Here is a 23,653-nt window from a genome sequence, read left to right as displayed (position 1 = left end):
GCGTGACTGATGATCCAGGGCTCATAGGCCCACCTGCAGCTGCTCCATCTACCCTTCCCTCTCATCTTCCCAGGCTCGGCTCGATATTGCTAAACTCTTCCAGGCTTGCTCCGCGTCTCTTTCTCTCTCTCCCGCACTCCTCCTCGACGGTTTCACTGCAGGGTTTCCGACACCTGGGGCTACTGAGCCGCGGGACGCTCTGTTGGCATCATCCCCCTGCCGCTTCTTTGCCCAAAATCGCCAAAAGAGAGTGCTGTTGGGCAGGAAGCTGCAACCGACAACGGATCCCACCTTCCTCTGTGTGGGAGCGACGTTTGAGTGTGTTCAAATTAAATCTCTGCCCATCTTTCTGTTTAGAGAGATAGCTCTGGAGTGATGGCACCATGTGCAACTGGAGTGAATTTCAATGGGCCAGACAGGATGGAGTCTGTATGTAACAGCTTCCTTTCGCTTTTACAAGCTGCACTTCTAAACCAACTCCATCTTCTACCCAGGTTTCCACCATTTTACGCAGATGTGCTTAGAACATCTCCAATGGTGAATCTTACATTAATTAATAGTTTTAGGAAGGTGCAAGTTTCCCATGAAACGATACTCTTGAGTAAAAGTGCATCTGTTCAACTATCTAATCATTTACCCAGAAACGTAAAATAAACACGATCTAAAGTATGCCTGCTAATGGTGAAATAATAACATTTTATTTTTACCAGCAATATGGAAATCTGTATATATATAGCATCTATTTATTTCTCAGATTTTGACATGTTCTTGTTAAATTTTGTAGCTTTCAAATGGTTTTTGTGCAGAATGTGTTGTCATCCCGCTCCTTATAGAAAATGATAACAAACCGATATCTGGCTAAATAGTCAGGCTTAAGTTTAAAAAAAAAAGTAACTTTTTTTATACCAAAACTGTTTTTGGTTTTGCAACCAGAAATACTTGCAGAGAGATTTGTCTGTCAAATATGGAACCTTTGTTTAATTTAAAATGAAATTTTAATTCACTTTTTCCTCACTTTGTTCTTCTACTACTCTCTGATTTGCATTATTTGCTGTTCCAACTATTAGCTTGTCGTTTCTCTCAGCTATTTTTCTCTCCATAGAAGCTGCACCTGATCTGGCGTTCTTTTTAGCTGTTTGTCTTCCTGGAGGACATCGGCTGAGGTGACACTGCCATGAACTTATCATTCTCCCTCTGCTTCTATTAACTTATTACTTTCATAAACATAGAAAATAATCCTACATCATTTAATCTGTTTATTTTTATGCGTCCCGCTTCGTCTCTTCAAACCCCCAGTCGGTTGTGATCATCTGTGGTCGTACCGAGTCAGGTTCTGGTTCTGCTGGAGTTAAATGGGAGTTTTTTCCTCTCCACTGTCGCTACGTACAGTACACACAGTTGTGTCCAAACTTTTGGTCTGTACTGTACATGCTCAGAATGAGGGATTGCAGTAAACAGCTCAATGCAGGCGATTTTCTACTATTGCTACACGCTCCTCCAGGAAGACTGGATGCTGCTAGTCAATGACTCGTTGCAATCTGCTGGGTTTTACCTAGATAGAAACTTTTTAAACTGCTTTGAATAATTGAGCATACTCTGCTGTTTGATAAGTAGGATCAATTGGAATGTATGTTTGATTGAATTAGAATGACATGTTATTTTGTAAAGTGCCTCGAGGCGACATTTATTGCGAATTGGCGCTATATAAATAAATTGAATTCTACCACCCTACCCCTGCCTCTTGTTAATGTAACGCAGTGCCTTTTCTACCCCCGCTGTTCTATAGAGGGGCGTCGTTTCTATGGGTGACTCGCGTCGCAGTGTGCGCACCGCCTGCCGACATCAAGCCGCTGAATAACTTGGAAGTTCAAGAAGCAAAGTAGGTATCAGGAACCCTCCTCCTGCTCTAATCATGCTCTCACAGCGTGTTCATTGTCATGCTTTTACTGGAAAATTTCCGCTGCAAGGTGGTTGAATATTTGCAATTCGCTTCCTGCAGCTCGCTAAGCCGCACTCGCGCAACGGCCCATTACTCAGATAAAAAGTATAGCTCCTCTAAATGGGGGGGAAAAAAGGTAAAGAGACGGGAGATTTTAGTTAGGAGGAACACGAAAGCGCTGGTTTCGTCAAACTAAGACTGACCACTCTAGAAGAGCAGCCTTCGCAAAGAACACAATCCTAACCCTTAGTCCTAAATGACGGCTTCATGAATAGCAACACGCAGAAGTAAAGCGCAGGCATGTTTATGTAACAGCAACAGATGTTAATGAAACTGAAAAAAAAAAAAAAAAAAAAAAAACAGCACATGAACAATGGAGCTTTCACAACAGATTTCACGGACACGAACGCAGCAGAAAAGGTCATTTTGGTTTGAAAAGCAACACAAAAGCCTCCTCCTCCTCATTCAGCCTTGTTAACCAAACAGTACAACATCCCTAAGGAGAAAAGCTGGTTGCTCTACTCAGTATTATGTTGCTAACAGTCTTCATGCAATATTAACTTGCAATGGAGCTCAGAGGATGCAAAATAAAAAAAATAAAAACCTATGCATAGTAGGCAATAAATAAAACAAAACCAGCTGTGATTGACATATCATTAGACACCTATGAATTATTCAATATCTGCAATCATACTGGTTTGCCAAAGGATCAACATGCTGAGGAGTGTGCAGGCCCAGGGTACCTGATTGCAAGTTAAAAGCCTCCCCAAACTAGCCTGAACGCTTCTCTGAAAATCTGTCAGTCATTAGCGCCGAGAGCTAGTGACGGGAATGAGCCGGCTTCGGTCCTGCGTTGATTTGGGCCTCCTGCTGTTCCCAAAGAAAGCCGGGATCCTGGCGGCTTTTGAGATGGCTCTGATTGAAGACATAATTGTGATTGTGGGTGAATTTCACGGTTAGGAGCGTGAAACCCTCGGTGAGATGGATGGAGAGATGGAGAGCGAGGAGGAGCGGCGCGGACTACAAATGAGGTGTCAAGGTGCTCTGAGCCAGAGCTGGGCGGTGAGAGACCTTGGGTGGATCAGACACACACATACACGCATGCCCACGCACGCACGCACTCACTCAAACAAACATACAGTATTAAAACGGGATTTATAGACAGCTCTCCTCGTTTTCATGTCCGAGTGGCATCTAAAAGGAGCTGGAATCCATTTCAAATTATTAGAAAAAATCGTCTAAAAAAATCCTGTTTGTGTAGATGTTTAGAAGCTTTTAAGGCACTCGCATGAGAGCTGGCTCATCCTGCTGTTATAGATCCCAAAAATGTTTCATCAACTCGACTGGAGTCCACCTGCGCCCCGTGGAATTCAACCGTTCATACATCTGGGCCCATTTGGTCCTCTTCAACCGAGCAGATGGGTGCACTTTAAGTGTCTAGGAGCACGGCGGTTACCGTCGCTCTCAAAGTGGCACGTGTTTAAAATCAGGGTGATGGAAGCATAAGCCTTTAGAAAAGTCTTTCAGTTGTCAGTGGCAGAAAGACTCATCAGCATAAAGGGGAAAAAAATGGGGGAAAAGTCAGAGGATAACATGAATATGAAACCTTTTCCAGATTGCTCAGGAGGAAGTGGCAAGAGAATTCAGTCTCAGTAAAACTCTTAAATTTCTCATTTGATGTTGAGAAAGAGTCTTGATCTAAAGTAAAAAACAAACAAACAAACAAGTACACAACTCATTTATTTAGTGACAACAAAATATTATATCATTTTGCCACATTCAACTTTCCCAATACCTTCAGCAATGTGGAAGACGTGGTAAAATGAATATCATTGTAGAATTGATCAACTGTGCCTTTCACAATGACATTCAAAATGAAAGAAGAGTTCTCATTGGCTGTTGCAGCTCCCTGACAAGTCTGAGTATCTTCTAGCTGTGTATGTTAGCACAAAGCTGAAACATTAACTTTTATTTTTTTAGGATTTTGGAAGGAAAGTGTTGAATTAATGAAGTAGAGAAAACACTTTGCTGTACATTTAGCTTGCACTAAATTAACTGTAACCCCCAGATAATATGCTAGGAGCTGATTTATCAAACATTAACCATAACCTCGTGTTTAATACTTGCAAGGCTTCACGAGAAAAACAACATACTGTATATATTCTATTCTATTAAAGCTCTTTAGCTTCGTTTTCATTGTAATTTACTGATATTTATTTAATATGGAATATTTCAGAAGGGGAAAACATGCATTTTTAAAAAGAATCATAAGGGATTCATGACGTCCTACTCCTATTTTGTTCTTGAAGTGCTATAAATGCAGTGTTTCTAAACGTATTTCTTTTTGATTCAGTCAGTAAGTAAAAAAAAAAAATCATAACTTAGGAGTGAAGGGTATCAATATTAATGTTTATAAAATTCAAAGCCTTGTTCTGCGGAGCATTGTGTGCAGGCTGCAATGATCGAAACGAACTGAGAGCCCTTCAAGAAGACTCATACACAAACAAAGGGAGAAAAATGAAAGAAAGACAAAGTTTCCATCCATGCCAAGTTTCATCGACTCTGGGGAACAATAAACACCAGAAAATATGGAGAACCCGAGTGTGGACAGAAATGCAAATGCCCAATCACTGAGAGAGTGGAGCAAATCAGCTCTTGCTGTTGCATCATTTTCTGCTCTTCCCCGGCCTTCAGATCCTCACCAGTCATCTGCTTATCAAACAAGGCAGCCGTTCACACGCACTGATTAAAATTTTCTGTGTTATTAGCTCGAAATATTACAACTCCTCTTCGGATGTGTGTGGTTCGTCCGCCTTGTACAAAAGGCGACAAGCACAAACAAGGCTGGAGAAGCTGCTCACTTATCTCCACCAGGCAGGAATTACCCCCGGTAAGGACTCGCTGCCTTCTCTGCTGAAGTCTCTGCTATCTTTTGAGTTCTGGCCTCGCCGCGTTTAGCTACAGGAATGCCAAGTGTGTCTCACAGCAGAGGCACACCTGCCAAATCTGGCAGTTAGCTCCAAAATTAAGGATCAGCTTTTAATGGGACTCATTTATCAAAGCAAATCTGGATAAATGCTTTCAGAATCGAGCAGAAATTGACCCGAATATTCTTCAGCTGTTGCATTTTTTTCTTTTCCTCCCTCTCTCTCTCTCTCTCTGCTGTGAAACATGCACGGCGACTCAAATGTAAACTTCCTAAAGTAAGATCTAAGTAAGATCTAAAGTAAGGTTTTGGTGTGTGCGGGGCCAAACTTCAGGCGCTGCTGCGTAGGACGTCAGGTTTCAAAATAAAATGTGATTTAGTTCACAGCTGTTCGGTGGGAACACAAGCAGTTCAGGTCACCATGATGGCTCTGGGCCAAAACAACAAACATCTTCGTTTTTATAGTTCAACAGCAAATACACTTAAGATGAATAATCATTTCTGCCCTCAGCTTCAAATGAGATAAAAAACTATTTCCAGGATTAAACTCCTGGTTATGAGTCTAATGAAATTGCTGCTGGGATTGCATATGATTTATAGCACCTGCCTTTCAAGTTAATTTCGTAGACCTGCAGCCTGTTGTTCACAAATCCTCCCCTAATCTCTAAAATTGCTCCTTTCCTCCTCAGTAAAACAAACATGCTCGCAGTATTAAGCTGCGCAGCTCGGGTCCCTCACCGATTCCTTGCTTATGCATTTTATCTGGGAAACAAATGGAAGTCGAGACGCGTTCGCTCCATCACTCTAACATGCATCATCACATTATGCGACGGAAACGTCGCTAAAGAATACTGCGGGCTGACAGGGACGCGAGTGACAGATGACAAACAGAAAACGTGGAGAGGATCGACTGCAATGAGAGGAGCCCGACGTGAAAATGGAGGAGAAAATTTCTGCTGAAATCAGCAGGGAAGGAATTTAGTTACTGATGAGCAAAATTAAAAGCGAGTGATGTTTCGTTTGGCTTCACCATTCACTCTCTATACCAGCAGCGTGCCTGTGAGGTCTTGCCTCAGGTCAGGTTAAGGGCTTCCTGTTGGTAATATTCAGAGTTAATCATCCGGTAGTTGGAGCAATTTAGTTTCTGCAAAGCAGGACAAAAATAACTAATTACAAAGAGTTGCAGCCTGATTCTTTCATTACTTTTAGTCTGGATAAAGACACGTCATGCTTAAAGGGATAGCTGGAATATTTAAAGTAAGCTTTTGAGACAAGGTTATCAGCAGTCAGTGAAGATAACTGAGTTGGTGTTTTTATTTGGTATAAATCCAGCTTAGGGTTTATGCAAAAGCTGAATTATAAAGTCTTAATAACTAAAAAAAAAAGATGTACCACTGCAGGTGTAATAATCTGAGTGAAACACATTGAGAACATAGTAAGAGTGTAAAAAAAGTGTAATAAAGTACTGCTTTTTTTTTTGGACTGCTTTACTTTTACGACAACTAACTCGACATTGTTCACACGTCTCCTTTTAAATTTTTGTTTCACCCAGGAAGATGATCGTTGGTGCACCACCTCCAATCTCCACTTTCTGTGTTAATAATAATTGGCTTTATCAAAACAGCTGTCACACATGACAGTAGTTTGAAGGTTTATAACACAGCTGTCGCATTCGCCACTGTGGTATTTCCGATGATGGAGTGGGTTAATGACGGTGGCAGTCAGTTTTGGTCTTGGCGTCTCTCACAACAGTTTTTAGCTCCGACCTCTGCTACTCTGGAGTTGAAAACGCAAAGTCAGCTATCCACTGCAGGCATATATCAACTATTTGTGATCCTCATTTTGAAATATTCTGAACCTTTTCTTTAGGTTTACATGCTTTTATGCCCAAAAGAACAAAAACTCACTGAGAAATCTGTTTTCTGGACAGTCCTCTTGGGAACCTGAATGTAGACAATATCTTTAAATGCAAATTCAAGATTCATATAGTTTTTAGGCAACAGGTTTATTGCAATTTTTTACTTTAGAAAATTAATATATGTTTTGTTTGCACTTTGGCTGACTTCATATTGAATGTAAATAATTTCCATTTACCATAATTTGTTTAGTTATAATGACGAATAAACTTCCGTGCCACTTGAAATCACTCACCGTATTTACTTTATTTGTGACTTTACTTTTGGCTTTTGAATCTGGATTTTTGGATTTGCGTTTCTGTTTATTGTAACTCTTTGTCACCATGTCAGCGTGATCACAGCTGTGCTTCTTCAGTCCTTAACACCAGCGTCACCTCTGTGAAGCGTTTCTGTATGGCGAGGCTTTTTTTAGATCTTTGTTCACAGTTTTTATTCTGTTTTGTTCTAATTGCCTCCAGCTTTTATGTCATGTAAACACTTTATTTTCCCTTGTATGTGAAAAGCACTATTAAAAACCAGGAATGATTGAACTGTGGTATTTAAGCTGCTTTACCTAAAATGAAAAACATTTTTGCTATACCAATCATAAACAGAGCCTATGCACATTGCTCTGAGCCCAGAAATGGCTTTAAAGTGAAAATGCAGCCTGATTTGAATCGCTTTCGGTTTCATCCGCAAGGAGCGCGAATATTTACAACCTTTGTGACTCGCACTTCCCGGTGGATACGGCGAGATTTTCCGATCTTCATAAATGCACATGCAGCTCACATCGTCAATGTCTGCCAGCTGCTCAGTCAATATTTTATCAACAAAGTTGAGTGAAAACATTCACAGCAGGTCAACGTATCTATTCAGCAGACAAAATAGCAGCCAGTCGCAGACATTTAAAGTGACTATATGAACTATGAATAATAAATTTGTAACCATTACCATAACAGTCGGGGGAAAAAAATGCGTGTAGAGTGAATCAGCAGAGACATTAATATTACAAATATGGTACGTGCAATCCCAGTCCAAATGCACCTGGAAGCTTATTTACAGCTGCACAAGATACTTTTACCATATTTTAATCACATAATAGCCACAAACTGTATCCTAAATGTACCTTAATAGAATTTTTTGTGATATACCAACACAAAGTGGAAATAAGACATGGATTCTTCAACAAGTTAAGAACTGAAAAGAGGGCTGTGCATTAGATTAACTTTGGAAATTAAGTTAGACATTCATAGGCTTGAATATGCCTTGATCAAAACCAGGGTTCCTAAATTTGGAGTGTTGAACCCACTTGGGGTTGCTAGTCAACATGCGTGGGATCTTGAGATGCGGTTTTAAGAGATTAACGTACATAAAAACAACAGTATCGGTTAACATGTGTGAGCTCCATTTATCTTATCAAGTTCTACCAGCTTCTCTGTCCCTGCTAACCTCACACCATGATGCAGCCATATTGTTTCACTGTGAAGAAGGTGTATCTGAGGTCCAAAGCTTCAATAGTTTTCGTTTTATAATTTGACTCTACTTTAAATACCTCTCCAACTTTAATCCTGCCTTTATATATCTCCATAGTCCTTCCTCCGATGCTGTTTACTCAGAAATGTCCTCTAGCAAACTACTAAATGATTAATTAAACTCAAGTGGGTCCAAACGTCTGATGTTAATCAGTGCGACTGCGTTTTATTTAAGGGTATCAGAATAAAAGGGGCTAGAAACAAATGCATGCCACATTTCTAACATTTAGCAATTTTTTTTTCCCACTTCACAACTATGCGTTGCTTTACAATCCCACTAAAATTTATTTGAATTTGTGACAAATGAGGGAAGGTTTAACAGGCGTCCATATTTCTGTGGTCTTTTTTTTAGATTTACACATTTTGACTTAATTCCAAGCATCTTGTTGCCGTTTTACAAATAAATAAAATAAAGGCCTGGGTTGCTTAGAAACAGGCTTATTGACAGGCTCCATCAATCTGTCCAAACATCTTGAGAGACCCTGTGGCGTTTATATGTCAGAGCTTGTTCCTTCATCAAAGATCAAAACCCAGGTTGCTCTGTGTGTCTGTGGATAACAACCCCTCCTCCTCCTCACTGCCCACCAATGGGGCACTAATACCAAAACGAGGAAGCCTGTGGTAGTTCTTGGAGAGAGGCAAAGTAGGTTAAAGTTTTACAGCACTCATAACTGAGTCCGGTTGCTGTGGGGCCTCGGCGAAGTTTCATAATTGCAGCAAAATGCACACCGGAGAACAGGCAGGGAAAACAGCAACAAACACAGAACGATGCGCATAGAAAAAGAAAAAAACAAAACAAAACGCTGATTTCTTTGGAGCGCTGAATGCCCCATATGCATCAACAGCCCTCAAATTAAGCAGCTCCGAGACAGATGAATCAAATGCGTTTCCATTACGGGGCAAATATTCCATCCACCCCGAGTCATAACGACACCGTATAGCGGCATTATGGGGAAATATCAAATTAGGCTGTTTCATTTGGAGGACTGTTGTGCATTGCAAACAGCTTTGGAGATCAATTGAGCAGCTAGGTAATGAGCGGCAGCGGCCTGCTCTAATATACTCAGTAATGTTCTTTTGATTGCTTTGGTTAATCTTGCTCTGCCATGTGGTGGGGGAGGTAGCCCCTCCCCACTCCATGCCGAAACCCACTTGTCAGCCCAAGTTGGAGGGGAAAATACCTAGAGAGCACTGCTTTAAAAAAAAGAGAAGCAATATGAATCAAACTATTAAATGTGGATCACTCCTTTTCATGTTTTTTTAAACGCTGGTAGGAATTCATTAGACTCCCCGAGAACGCCGCAAACGTTAGGCTTTGTGCTGAACGACTTTCAATCAGATCGGCGAGAAGTAAGAAGCCCCCGATGAATAGGACATGGTGTTCCACCTTCAGATGAAGACTTGGTGATGTGTTGATGCCGAAGTGGATAGAATCAGACACGCTTCACCACTCTGACTTCTGAAAGTAAACCTTCTCGCTCTCAGAAAGAAAAAGAAAAAATGAAGCAAAAGCCATTCTGTCACACCACAACACTCACAGCTGTGGCCATTTAATTTGCTCCAGCTCGGCTTCGTTCGCCTGCAACCTCTCGCTCGCCTAAAAAAAAAAAAAAAAATGCTAACAAACCTGTCCAACCACTTTTGCAATATGCTGCACCGCACTATTGCATGCTGCACCATCTGCCACACTTTGCTGTGCGGTGTGAATATTTATTCACTCATATCTATGTTGCTCAAGCATCCGCCTAGACTTTCCTGGCCTGCCCACGCCTGGACACAGCAGCCGAGTGGCGGCTCAGAGAGATTTGGTCCCAAAGAGATGCGGAATGCGTCTGTCGCCTGGAGATGAGGTGGTTTTGAGTTTTTTTCTTTTTACCTTTCTACGTGGTCCAGGTTGCCAGACACGCCCAGACCTCCGATGGTGTACAGCTTCCCGTCATACACCAGGCTGTTGTGTCTGCAGCGAGCCACGGTCATCCGGGACACCAGGTTCCAGTTGTCCAACAGGGACATGTAACACCACACGTCGGCCACCATCACGCCCGACTCTGTGCCACCTGAAATGTAGAAAGTAGAGCTCATTACAGTGGGCTGCGCTGGGGAATTGTAATTTTCTCTGTTGGTAACATTAACACACTGTACACAATGGAGATGTAGAGCTTTTCATTAAATATTTGTTGAACAATGTTGATTACTGGATAAACGCGGTAATTTATTCAACTCCCACTTGCAAAAGATTCTCAGGTTTGGTGAGTAAAACTGCCATAGTACATAAAGCTAAAGCTAAGAACCCTGGGAACATATTTTATGTATTTTTACTTCTAAAGAATCTGTAATTTACGTTTCAGATTTCTTCCCAGGTTCCACTTGAAAATTACATCGGAAATGGGGTTTTCCTTTGGTAAACAAAGAAAAATCACTTGCAGTACGACAAACTCTGCAGGTAAGACTAAGCACGTTATCAAACCTTTTCCATTATGTATACTAACGCTGCTTTAGCACAATTTCCTCTGGCATGAGAAAACACTCTTTCATGGCTCTTAGAGGGAGAAAATGAAGGTCATTTTGTAAAATATCAAGTCCTGTCATGTCTAGTTTTTGGTGGCTTGTTTTTGGAGAATATAGTAATGCAGTGATTCCTGCTCCCAGCCGCTGCAGGGCACAGCTGGTCGGCTTGTTGAAGGAAAGCTCTGAAACTTGTTCCTTGATGATAAAGTCGGTAATTTGGAAATATTTCCTGAAAAGAGAAGGTTGTGCTGTGGAAACCGGAGGATTGTCGCCCCTCACACTTATTAAGGTAACTCTGTGTAGCTGAAAGTCTGCAAACCAAATGATCACCACAACAGCAAATAGATTGAATATTTAAATATCAAATATCAGACTTTCAGACTTGTGTTACTCTATAAAATAGCTAAAAGGTATGCTTTACTCAGTTGGGTCATTCTTTTATATTTCAGTAAATGATTAAGTCCATGTATCGTAAATCATGTATCGAACATAATTCCTATCAATACCATCATATTAATGTATTTTATGTAATATCAAAATGTATTTTTTAAAATTTTCCTACTCTAAAGCTCTCATCCCAACATGTTTCAGTGTACCCTATTGGTTAAGTTATTATAACGGAATAAAATGACCTAAAGATGTATGCAAAATTAACTGCCAGACAAAGTTAACTTTGTGGCTCCTAAGAAAAGAAGCTTTTGAATGTAGTCCCAGTTCTGTGAGAGCATGTATGAGCCATGAGTGATCTAATAAATGCTGTCTAACACTTTAACCTTGACTGCGCTAAAGAAAGGGGAAGAAACACCCGAGGAGACGGAGAAAAGGACAGCTTGTGACGACGTTTCAAAGCTTTGAGACAAAGAAAATGCTGGTTGTTATTGTGCTTGCCTTGGAAGCTCCAGCATACAGCAGCCGGATACAGTTTACTTTTCTGTGTTGAAACAGCATCACACTTGTAGAAAAACCGAGACATATTTATTTGCTGTGTTTAATCAGGCGCACAAATCACAGCTGCTGGGTAATCCCTCTTCTGAAGAGGTGCAAGTCAAACAATGTTAAGATATACAATTGCTGGAAAAGGTGCAGAACGTATTTATTATGGTTTGGCTCAAGCTACAAGATGTCTCAATAGCTAAAGTAAAGAGCTTTTTGGTGGAATCAAATGGTGTTAATTTTAATTTTAATGTAGGAGCATTTTATATTTAAAAAACATCAGTGTGTACTTGTTGGATATTAGCTGAGTTACCTTTATCTTTTGGATGTAAGATAAACAATCTTTGTTGTGAGTTTATGTCATTTTAGTATAACTACAGCAGCTGCAGAAATGCACAGTTTAGGTGGGAGAATCTTTTGACAGGACAGTTATTACTCGTCAAGACAACTAAAGTGGTTCCAACTATTAGGATTGCTTTGGTCTGTCTAGAGTGGCAAGAGAAAAGCCATATCTGACAAAAAGCCATAAGAAATCTTGTTTAAAGTTAACTATAGGTCAGTAAACATGTTGAAGAAGTTTCTCTGGTTGGATGAAAATCAAAAATCCCACTTTTTGGCTCGTGTGTAAATGCAGAGTGTGGCAGAAAACTACTGCTGTACGGCACCTTGAATGAGATGAGGGCATATTATGATATGGGGATAAAAGAAAGGATTGATGGAAAGATGGAACTAAATGGAGGGCAATCCAGGAAAAAAAATTTGTTGGAAGCTCCAAAATACTTTAAACTGGGGTGGAAATTCACATTCAAGCAGGATAACAACCCTAAACATACTGCCAGAGTAACAATGGTTCGGCACCAAACATGTTCATCTGTTTGAATGACTCAGTCAATCTTTTGGGGGGGAAACGTAAAAGTGATGATATTGTTCTATTTGTACATGTTTGTTTTTGTCTCTCTTCCTGCAGGTGAAGAAGCAGATTACTGGTGTATTCTTGTTTCACTCTTTCGCCCCCATCTGCCTCTCTTTTTATTCCATTTGTTTTTTTGAGATTGAAATTAACTTTATTTACAGTAATAGGGAAGCCGGTGTAAGAGCAGATCATTTTGGCTCCAAGCCAATTTGCCTGATACCTTCTAAACCCAAATTAGATGCCTTACAGTCTTTGACTGTTTTAAAAATATTTCTGCAGATGGAGAAATCACACACAACAGTGCCTGCAAGAGGCAAAACTTCTTATTTACGGAAATTACACACATGCCACACACACACCCATACACCCCCCCCCCCCCCCCACGCCCATATATATACAGTATATACTGTATATACACTGCTCAAAAAAATAAAGGGAACACTTAAACAACACAATATAACTCCAAGTAAATCAAACTTCTGTGAAATCAAACTGTCCACTTAGGAAGCAACACTGATTGACAATCAATTTCACCTGCTGTTGTGCAAATGGAATAGACAACAGGTGGAAATTATTGGCAATTAGCAAGACACACTCAATAAAGGAGTGGTTTTGCAGTTGGGACCACAGACCACTTCTCAGTACCTATGCTGTCTGGCTGATGTTTTGGTCAGTTTTGAATGTTGGTGGTGCTTTCACACTCGTGGTAGCATGAGACGGACTCCACAACCCACACAAGTGGCTCAGGTAGTGCAGCTCATTGTAGGTTATCCTGCAATAGTCAGCCCCGCCCACTCCTCACTACTCCCCAGGGCTGCCTACTGACCAGTTCTCCGTCTAACAGGTCCGGAAAATCTCTGAGTCCTGGGTATTACCCTAAGAGTACTCTATAAGAGATAATCTATTTAAACTGGTGGCGAAAGTGATTCGTCTAGCTCTAACTACCTCCAATCCAGAAGTTATGACCCTTTACAGTTAAGAAACAATCAGCTGAGTAGCCCTCGCAGCTGCATAATTCCAATAACCACTTCTGTTAACGGTAGCCCACTTTCTAAATCATAACTTGCACTTGGAATCGGCTAGATTATGTTTAGTGACTTAGATGTAAGTCCCAGGGTCATTATTTACTCTCACCAAAGGAAATTATGAAGCCTCCTATTTACCGGAATCATGTACATTAGTTTTACCTTGATTAAAAGAACTGGACAAAGATTAAATGACTCTATTAATTCCAATGTCCACCAACCTCATCAGAATTTTATAGTATAAATTTATTAAGCAAGCTTAAGCAGGGATATGCGACATACAGATCAATAATCAATTGTAAATAGTTCAAAAACAGTGTAATAAGATTTACATGTACAATCACATTACTCTATCTCCTTTCCCTAACTTTTAAGTCGCACGTTCTGAAATGGAGTTTCAATGAGCAGATTCAACTCATACCCAAAAGATGGTGGATCTTTTGGCAACAGGAATTTCTTGCGTCCTTGGTTGAGGTCTTTGCCTGGTGTGGGAAAAACCCTCCTCAGAAAGGAAGCAAAGCAGAAAGGGTCTGAATCCTTTTGCAGAACCCAGTTCTTTATCCCTGAGGGACCTTTGTCCTTCCTCCAAGACTTGTTGCAGAGTTTGGGAATGCTGGGTTGAGACGAGACCAGCGGTCGAATAAAGAACCAGAGATGGGTCGATGGAACCCAGTCCTTTCTTAGCGGTGTGAAGTCCGAGCTTCCCCGTGGTTCTGAAGTGCGGTCCGTAGCTTAATCTGCTCCTCTGTGAGTTGTTTCTCCTTCTGCGCCGCCGGACTGGGAACAGCTGGTTCCTCTTTTCGGTCCCTTTTTATACATTTCCCCACCCTGTGTGTGTATGGGAGGATTTGGTCTACGTGACTTTCTCCACATCTGCTGTCTCTCATGAAAAAGCCCCTACATTTCTCAACCCGCTTGCCGACCACAGTGGAAATTCCTGTACTTCTCCTTTCTCCCTGTGCTTCTTGGCCATCTGCTCAGAACTACTTGCGACATTTCCTGTTTTCAGAGCTGTACTGCACATTCGTCTCTTCTATATTCTATAACTCACTTTATCTATTAAAACTCAGTAAACACATTCAACCTCTTGTTAAATTGATTTCAGATGATTATAACTTCATATTCATTGAAAATAAATCACATCTTTTCCATGTTGTTAATCATTACCATAATCATTACATATTTAAGTCATTACAGATCATTAATCAGAGATTCTTTGCAGAAAGTTATGGAGTGATTACTTATACTCATAGTATTCAGACTTATTCAACTTAATTAACTTTTAATCAAACTACAGGATTACTTTATTTCTTCCAAGCCATTATGCATCTTTTTCTGCGTGTGCCTGGAAAGATCTCATACCCTTATGCCAGTTTTCTTGACACCCCCTCCATGAGATCGGACGGTGCTTCGCAGAAAATACAGAGTCCAAAGTCAATAGAGATCAAGTCCATCACCACAAGTGGTAGTGAGGATGTCCCGCTCATAGCAGGTAACTGGAGACGACGAAGGTGTCCAGGAATCCACAACCTCATACTCCGACAGATTGGATGGCGGAGAAAGCCAGTGTTCTGCACCCAAATCGTTGTCAAGGGTAGTTTCACCTGAGACGGAAAGGGTGGAACGCTCCAGCGGAGGCTGCAGAGGCGAAGGCAAGTCCATGCCAAAGTCTGGCAGCGCGGACGGGTTGTTGCAGTAGCCTTCCAATTCTGCCAGCAGATTCTGGAAATCCATATCACTTGGTGATGGAGATGAAGGGGAAAGGATGTCCTCAGTCTGGCCTGCTTGGGGAGATGAACTGAGGTTCTCAGTTTGGGTACCTCTCTCGTTAGTCGCACTGCTGGCTTGGCATCCGACGTCGATAAACAAATCTGGAGACACGGGACGTGTAGGCGGAAGGTAGTCGCCCACCGCCACAATTCGGCCATCCAACAGATGCAAAGTTGGGAGGCATTGCCGAGTAATTTGGTGTTCCCATAATTTATGAATCACGGGCAGCCGTAGTCCCGTATACAACGGAGATGTGGTGAAGTCGTCGTCGTCTAGGCCAAACGCAGAGGTCCACACGATCTTGTGCACCTGTTCCAGGGATCTAGAGGTGGAATCCGCTATGTAGGGCAAATCCTCCAGCCCTGTGGCGCAGAGGATTGCCGTTACATTGCTAAAATTGGCGTTCACGCATTTGTGACACCAGCGGGAAGACGATGCAACCCAAATGAATCCATAAGATTCTGCAGTGATCCCACACCCCACACAGCAGGTTGATGCCTGAGGAGAAACAGTAACCCAGGTAACTTCATGATCAGTGGTTATTGATTAACTACATTTACTTACAACGACAAAACTGCAGAAGCGAAAGCTGAGAGAATAGGCTGGTTTAAGCCCGTGTGCCGGCTTGTTTTGCGAGCCAAGGTGAATTAATCACAGGAGCCGGAATGTCATGATCCGGAGCGGGTTCACCTCGATCATAGACATGAGCTGAATCATGGAATATTGCCGCGTAGGTCATCAGCCAAACAACAATGGCCAGGTCCGAGGTCTCGTGGAGCCAGTAGAGGACCACCAGGATCCCCCAAACCGTTGCCCAAAGAGCCAGAATTATCCACTTTTGCATCCAAATTCGCCGTCCCCGACCCTTGATAGACAAGGCCTGGCGCGCTAAGTAGACAAGGATGGATACTGCGAAAAGCCCCTCTAGAACAGCCGTGAGGATCTTAAATGGGGCGGTTCGTGTGGCTTGTTTGCCCCCAAGGACCAATTCCAATGTCAGGGCTATGGTGTCGGTGATGAGCCATAGGCAGACCACAACACCCCTGCGCCAATTAATGCGGGTACGGCCCATCAAGTAACAAGCGAAAAGGGATGAAGCCAACCCCCATTTGTGGAGAATGATGGGACGGAGGATCAGCTTGGCATATCCTTGTAGCGCGACAAAGATCCTCATAGGGTGTCCCTTAGGCCAAGGACCGGTGTGGCAGAAGACTACCCAGGCCAGGGTAATCCCTAAATGCTCAAGGGTACTCACTTGAATCGGTGCAAAAAGTGAGTTGGGATTTGATGAGTTAGTTGAAGAGTTGGATGAAGAGTTGGTTGCCATGATGTGAGGTGATGGTCGCTCTGGATCAGGTCCTCTCGGCAGCTGCGGTGAAGGTTGAATGGTTCGCGGCACACAGCAGCTCTCTCTTATGCAGAAGTAGGCTCCTCCTTCGGGGGGAGGGGCTGGTAGTTCCTCTTTTTACAACGACACAGGGCTTTTAGCCACGCCTCCAGGACGATTTTACCGATGATCAACGCGACAGCGACGCCCAGGAGGCCCAAGAGGTATGGCCACAGCAGAGTCAAAGCACTCATCAACCATTGTTCAACAATGTTGAGGCCCTCTTCTACCACATGAGCAACTTCTTCCGCAACCTCAGAAATAGCGGCCACCAATGTTGCCCCCATAGTCTCGTACCAGTAACAATCATGTTGATCAGGGCCTTCGCCACATTTTTGCCAATTCTCTGTAGTGGTTGAGCAGGTGAGATTGGAATACAAAAGGTTAGGTCCTACCCAGTCAAACCCTGAATCTATGTTGCCATCACACAGACTTTTACGGAAAGCATGTCCTTCCGCGATTGCCATAAGGGAGTCTGGGATGAACGGAACAGGGAGACCAAGGATACTCTTGCGCTTCTGGAGATGATATCCTAGAATTGCATCGGTGCAGGTCCGTCCGCTCACTATCGCCCTTCGCCATGTTCCATTGACTTTCCGCCAAGTAACCTCAGAAGAGTGAGTGTCATACTCGTCTGCATAATGGTCTTCGCAGTAACTTTCCCAACCTTGGAGCTCTCCGCAGGGTCGTCTGGCCAATCCTATTACACACTCAAGGATATTTCTGGTGTTGTTCTTACAAGTCATGCGCCAAGGTCTTGGGCTGACGTAACTGGCCGGTCTCCAAAAAATCCCGGGCCAAATCATGCGTTCCTTAGAGTAGACCGTAGCGATGTACTGGTACTGTACCCAATAGTTTGTTGATTCCGTAAGGCATGGTGTTACCCAGGCTTCAAACTCATGTTGTTGGAGTCCCCACCACTCGTAGTCCCATTTTCGATAGTAATCCTCGTACCAGGCTCGTAGGGCCCATTTGGCCGTAGGAGCTTTATCAGGATCAGGGCAGTTATACCTCCAGGTAGAGTGCAAAGCGTTGCCGACCTGCCAGATGTCGCACCGTGGCGATGAGAGGGTTTTCTTCCAGCAGGTGTCATTTAGGCTCTCAAAAATTCTTTTCGCAACACACTTGTCAATCTTTGCAAAGTCCGTTTTAGGAACGGTGAGAAGGTCATCAGGAGTCGGAAGGCGCTGCGTACGCAAGTTGGCAATGTATAGATCCGTTAATCCAGTGTGAGAACGAACTGTCCCCTCTGGGAAGTCTCCCATAAAGAACGTTTGGTCTTTGGCTATGTATGTCCACGGGTACGTGTTGTTCAGCCATGGTTCAATTTCTGTACGGTGTGGACGTGTAGAGTGCCAAAAATCAGCCCAGTACTCTTCTATGGCTGATACTATATAATTCTGTCCTACACATTTCACAAACTTGTTCCAGAGGCAAGGATTTAACCAAAGAAAGTGGTGTTTGTAACAGTGCTGTTGCTCGGCCTGATACATAAACTGTCTAGGTCCTTGTCTGATCAGGAAAGCCGTCATGTTAGTCAAATTAGCTGGTGTAGGCGAAATCGTTGCATTGACTGGAAGATTACCTCGGGAGGCATTTCGGAAGGTCCAGTTCCCCGGTGGTGCAGTTGGGATGGTGTCATCCACCCTGCAATTCAGGTGATAATCTCCCCAAAACTCCTCTCGGGGAAGCCAGGCTCGACAGCCTGAGGACCTGTGTGGGGCTGGGTATACTACTTCGGTATCCCAGTACCCTTGACTTGGCAACAATAGCAGCGATCGACAAGCCATGTTGCAATGCCATTCTGGCATACCTCGGTCCGGGTGAATCCAGTTGCATCTGACGGTCCGACGTTCTTTGTTTTGCAGAACCCGTATCCAGCAGAGCACTCCGGTGTCGAGGAAGTCATAGTTGTAGATCTCCCAGGTACGATTCAGAAGGTCGTCCAGAGTAGAGTCGTTCAATCCGAAAGCTCGGCGTTCCACGTACTTTTTCCCGTTGTCCTTGCTGAATAGGTTGGTTCGATTCTGGACAGAAGTCTCGTTGTCCCATGGTACAAAAATAGCCGTGGTGCTTGTATTCCAACAATTGAAGTTAGCGTACTTGGAATGTCCATAGGTAACTCTTGTATGCGTAAGATACCACGGTCCAACTCCGATGAAGTAGAAGATAGTAGCAAGAACAGCAGCAGCAAACAGCAGGGCAAGAAGCGTTAGCAGCCCTTTCAGGCATAGGGATTTTCCGGTTATCGTAGTCGTTTTCCGTAGCAAAGGTTCGTTAGAGGTTTCCGAGTCGTCGTCAGTGTCAGTAGAGCTGTCTGATTCCGATGTAACATCCAGCAACTCCGGGTCTGTAGGTTGGCGCTTCATGCCGATAGCATCCATCCTGGCCAGATTAGTGCTTCTCTGGGATCCGATGTGTCAGGCTTTGCACAGACTTTCCTCAAAGCCTTGAGGTGGCCCTGGTTGGCAGGGTTCTTTCCAACCCGTCTGGTGGCCCTTCTCTGCTGCAGGGCTGTAAATATGGGAGAGGGGTAGGGTAAATCAGGCTCCAACCCCCTCCACACCCACTTCCAGTGGAACACCCTCCAGTAGTCCGGCCGAGGAAACGGGCCTTGGGCGGTGCCAGTTTTCAGCGCCTGGTCATACCAGGATTCGTGTTTGTGCCCTATTGGGGCAGGCACTGAGATGTAGGTATATAATGATTGTCCATGCAGAGTTAGTCTAGTGCGGTACCCCCAACACGACGGAGTATAAAGCCTTTGGTGTGGTGGATTGGGGTAGACCCTGTCAATTTCCAATTTCAATGGAAGCCTGGTGTTATTAAATATATAACATTCTGGATTTATTTCCCTCTTCACTATGGTTCTCGCCATACTTCGCGAAGTGGTCCAAATAACCATGTCATTGAGTGTAATTTCACAATACAGTCCTTGCAGTGGTTCAAGATAATGGGGACCCCACCTAATCCGTAGCTCGATCCCCCGCACTCTGAAATACACTGTATTAAAAGTCCATGGTAGAGATCTTGGACACCTAGGTGAGATTGATGCAAAATTAACCGTGTTATCGGATCCTCTTCCTTGCCAAGCAGGCGGTGCGGTAGGGATAAATAAATGTGGCTTCGTGGAAGGGGGCGTCGTGTATTCCTCACTTTCCCCCACCTCTTTTACATTTTGGAAATTGGGGGGTCGGAGGTATATGAGAAACTTGAGAAAATAGGCCTCGGTGAGTGGATTGGAAACAGTGAAATCTTCTCTTGGCATATCGAGTAGAATGGAGGTGGTAGGGAGTCTTAAAAACGGGCCTCTGTCTGATAGCCCCGATGAGACCCCAACCCCCACTTTGAACAATCTAGTCACAAAACACTGTCTTCCCTTTCGCTTTTTGGTTTTTTGCTGACCTTTAGACTTGACGACTCGTTTTTCTCCTTCCGGTGCGTCCATCAGTTTTGGTTTGTCTTTCTCCATGGAAATGCTGAGGCGAGCTTCTGCCAGGCGTGAGTTTTGGGTTTCTTCTTGGGAGGCTCCGACTCCGTACTGGACACGGTAGCGTAGGTCTGCTCGTCCGGTACCACTTTGATGGCTGCTCCGACTGAGTAGATCCCTTTATAGGGGACGGTGATCATGCGCACTGACAGCTGGACGTGACAGGAGGTGCTAGGATCAGAGGGCGTACCCGCCCTGTGAGCCACGCCTCCCGGGTGTTGCAAAACTCCTTCCCGAAACTGGGATTCCGCTGTCACCCAGTACAGGCAAGACTTCTCCTTTGGTCTCACCGCATTGCTGCCCCATCCGTCCACCTCAGTGGTGTAGTAATACATGTCTGAGCTGCGCACCCCATCTTCCCTTGGTGCATCCGGCAGATCTACTATTGGTATTGTGCAGTCATTGATGACCTCCAAAATCAGATGTGCCCAGGTGGTCAGTTCCCAGGGGCCTGTCCACCCACCATTAACGGCTTGCTCTCGGGCTTCATCTGGGAGTGCACTTAGCTCCTCAGCTGATGGTTGGTATGCATGAGGCCGATGTACCCGGAAGACCACAGGAGAGTGGTTGGTATTCAGTGGTGGAAAGGACAGGGAAGCTCTAGCAGCGTCATACGGCCAGGCGGCTTGAACAGAATCCCACAGGGCATCATGCGGTCCTTCTTCCCTCCTCCACACCCATGGGTCCAGTTCTTCTGGAGTGTTCGGAGGAGCGGAAGGTCCTGGTAATATTATCGGTATGGGGCTCCCATAGTTCGATTGCACTCGCCCGTAGGTTCTGTAATATCGCAGCGAGCTGTAGAACCTTGTCACTTGCCACCCTTCGGCTTCGCCTGTCAGTGTTACCTCTCCGCTATTCAGCTGCTCCTTGCACACAGGACAGTGGTGTAGCACATCTCCATCCCACATGCAATAACAAGTTCTTGGTTCTTCTTTGAGCCACCCCCATTGGGTTTCCAACTTAAGCCGGGGCAGGTAACCCACTCGGCAGTTCCCACAGATTGTATTGTTCAACACCGTGACCGGGGAGACGCGAAGATGTTGTAGCATCTCTGCGGTAGCCCCCTGGTGCCTTGGCTTCTCACGGCCCGGTCCTTCCCAGATAATGGGGAGATGGTGGTCCGTTAAACAAACCGGACAGCCGCTTTTAGCTTTCCCCCAACCCAGCATCTCTCTCTCCTCCGACAGGACTCCATTTTTAGCCCAATCCAATTTCTTCAGGGCTCGTCCTGCCCAAATCCCTGAAGGTGTTCTTCTAACTACAACCACCCCTTTCACGGTGGCCAGTCCGAGATAGGGTGGAATGGTACATGATTCACTGGCCATTTCACCGGCTTCTGTTTCACTTTAGTCAGGAACTGGCTTGAGCTGCTCCACTCCTTGGATCCCTTTTCTTTCCAGCAATACTGTGTTCCTGTCCAGTACTTGCTTGACGATGTCAGTTGTGTCAAACTTGGGTTTCACTGCTGCATGCACAGGTTGCTCTCTTGCTTTGACCCACACGCGCTGTCCCTCTCGGAATGGCACTCTGGGCGTCAGCTTCTCCTTTTTGTCGCTGGAGCCCCGCCCCACTTCCTTCGTGGTGAACGGCCGTTGGTTGAGTTCCATCGCAGGGGCGGGTCTTTCGGCTCTGCTTCTGTCATTCAGGGCCTGCCCTATTTCCACCGCTTGGGTGCTCCAACTGTTGGTGTTAGCATTTTTAGCTATCCAGCCTTTTACTAACCCAATGGCTCGTTCCACCACTCCGTTAGCTTGTGGGGTGTAGGGTGGCGAGTAAACTCGCATTACTCCATACTTCTGACACCACTGGTCAACCTGTGAATTACGGAAATGAGTCCCATTGTCCGTGCGCAGCTCTTTCGGGATTCCCAGGGCACTGCATACTTGTTCCAGCATGCCGACAACGCTATTGCCGTTTGCTTTCCTGGCTGCTTTTGTAGTTACAAACCCCGACATAGAATCCACCAGCACTAAGAGGTACTTTTCACCTCTCCTTCCTGTTATCCCCATGGGACCTGCAACATCCATGCAGACTGAGCCCCAAGGGACCGTGCTTTTGATGGACAACCCATCCATCCGCTGCCCTCGGCGACCTGCGTTGTATTGACCACACACTTCACAGTCCCTTAGCACGCGCTGGACTTGTTTTACTGGGATCCAAAGATCTTGCTCCTCCAGTTCCTTACGTGTAGGTCGCACGCCTGCATGTCCAAGGGCCTCATGCACGCTCCGCACGACCTCAACCACGTACTCTTCTGGGACCTCCCGTCCTTTGGGAGTTCTGTCCCACTTCTCGGTACCGACAAAGACGATCTTTCTTTGTTGGACATAACAGTCCACTTCATCATTCCCACGCCAATGAGCTCCCTCATGCGTGTGTGCTCTTTGATGCTCAACATCTATTTCCAACTGCAGTTTTAGCTCAGCAATCTTTTTCCACAAGTCTTTGTGTGCCACTGGCTTGCCCTTTGCTGTCTCGAAACCATTTTCTTCCCAAATGGCCAAGTCCTCTCTAAGGGCCTGAGCACAGTAGTAACTGTCGGTTACTAACCTGGCACTTTTGATTTTCCTTTTCACCAGCTCCAGCAATCCTTCCAGTACTGCCGTCACTTCTCCGGCTTGAGCACTACCGGGGGCCTTTCCTTTCTGACGGCATTTCTCTTTGCCATCCTGCTTCAGAATAAATCCCCAGTATGCCGACTGGTCGGACCCCTTTCTGGATCCATCGGTGTAGATTGTCCATTCCGGTTGTCCTGGCTTCTCAGGTGTTTCTTGTGGTTTTTTCTTACTGGTGGGTTGTGCTGGCCCAATTTCAAGCTCCGGGTCCAGCAAGATGTCCTCCCATCTTCCCCACCGAGTATTGGTTGCTTTAGTACTTTCCACAGTCCCTTTCCTTAGGTACTTGTGAACTTGACTTTGTGTGATGACTTTAACTGGTTGTCCTTGTGCTAAATCCTTTAGCACGCCCCAATATCGAGCTAACACCGCTAGCTCTTTTTCCTCCTGCGGGTATTTCTTTTCAACAGAAGTTAGGGTGTAACTCCACAGGGTAACCAAGCCTCCATTTTCGTTACTCACTTTGATCATGGCATCGTCATTCTCGCAGCTGATCTCTGCCACCAGTCTTTCTGACAAACTTCTTGGCTCCAGTCTCACAGCTGCTTGAATGGCTCTCCTCAATTCTTCTAGGTTCTGTTGATTGGCTGCTGTCCAAACCCAGGGTCTTTTTCCGTCTTTCTCATCGTCCTCACTTTTCCTCAGGCAGTGGTACAAGGGTTTGGCATATTTCTGATAGTTGGGCACATGGTCTCTGACATAGTTGCACAATCCCAATATTTT

The 23,653-nt window shown here is 44.5% G+C and overlaps 1 protein-coding gene across 3 annotated transcripts in view; it reads right to left on the bottom strand.

Moving 5' to 3' along the window:
- klhl29 (kelch like family member 29) overlaps positions 1-23,653 on the bottom strand; it is a 287,833-nt gene that overhangs the window by 39,571 nt on the left and 224,609 nt on the right. For all 3 annotated transcript variants that reach the window (XM_032584680.1, XM_032584681.1, XM_032584683.1), the window contains one exon: positions 10,169-10,349. In XM_032584680.1, the coding sequence (XP_032440571.1) occupies positions 10,169-10,349 (181 nt within the window). The remainder of the gene's footprint in view (positions 1-10,168; positions 10,350-23,653) is intronic.

Source organism: Xiphophorus hellerii, chromosome 15 (genome assembly GCF_003331165.1).
Source record: "Xiphophorus hellerii strain 12219 chromosome 15, Xiphophorus_hellerii-4.1, whole genome shotgun sequence".
NCBI lineage: Eukaryota > Metazoa > Chordata > Actinopteri > Cyprinodontiformes > Poeciliidae > Xiphophorus > Xiphophorus hellerii.
The sequence above is the reverse complement of the archived record's forward strand: the minus strand, read 5'-3'. Positions and strand labels throughout refer to the sequence as shown.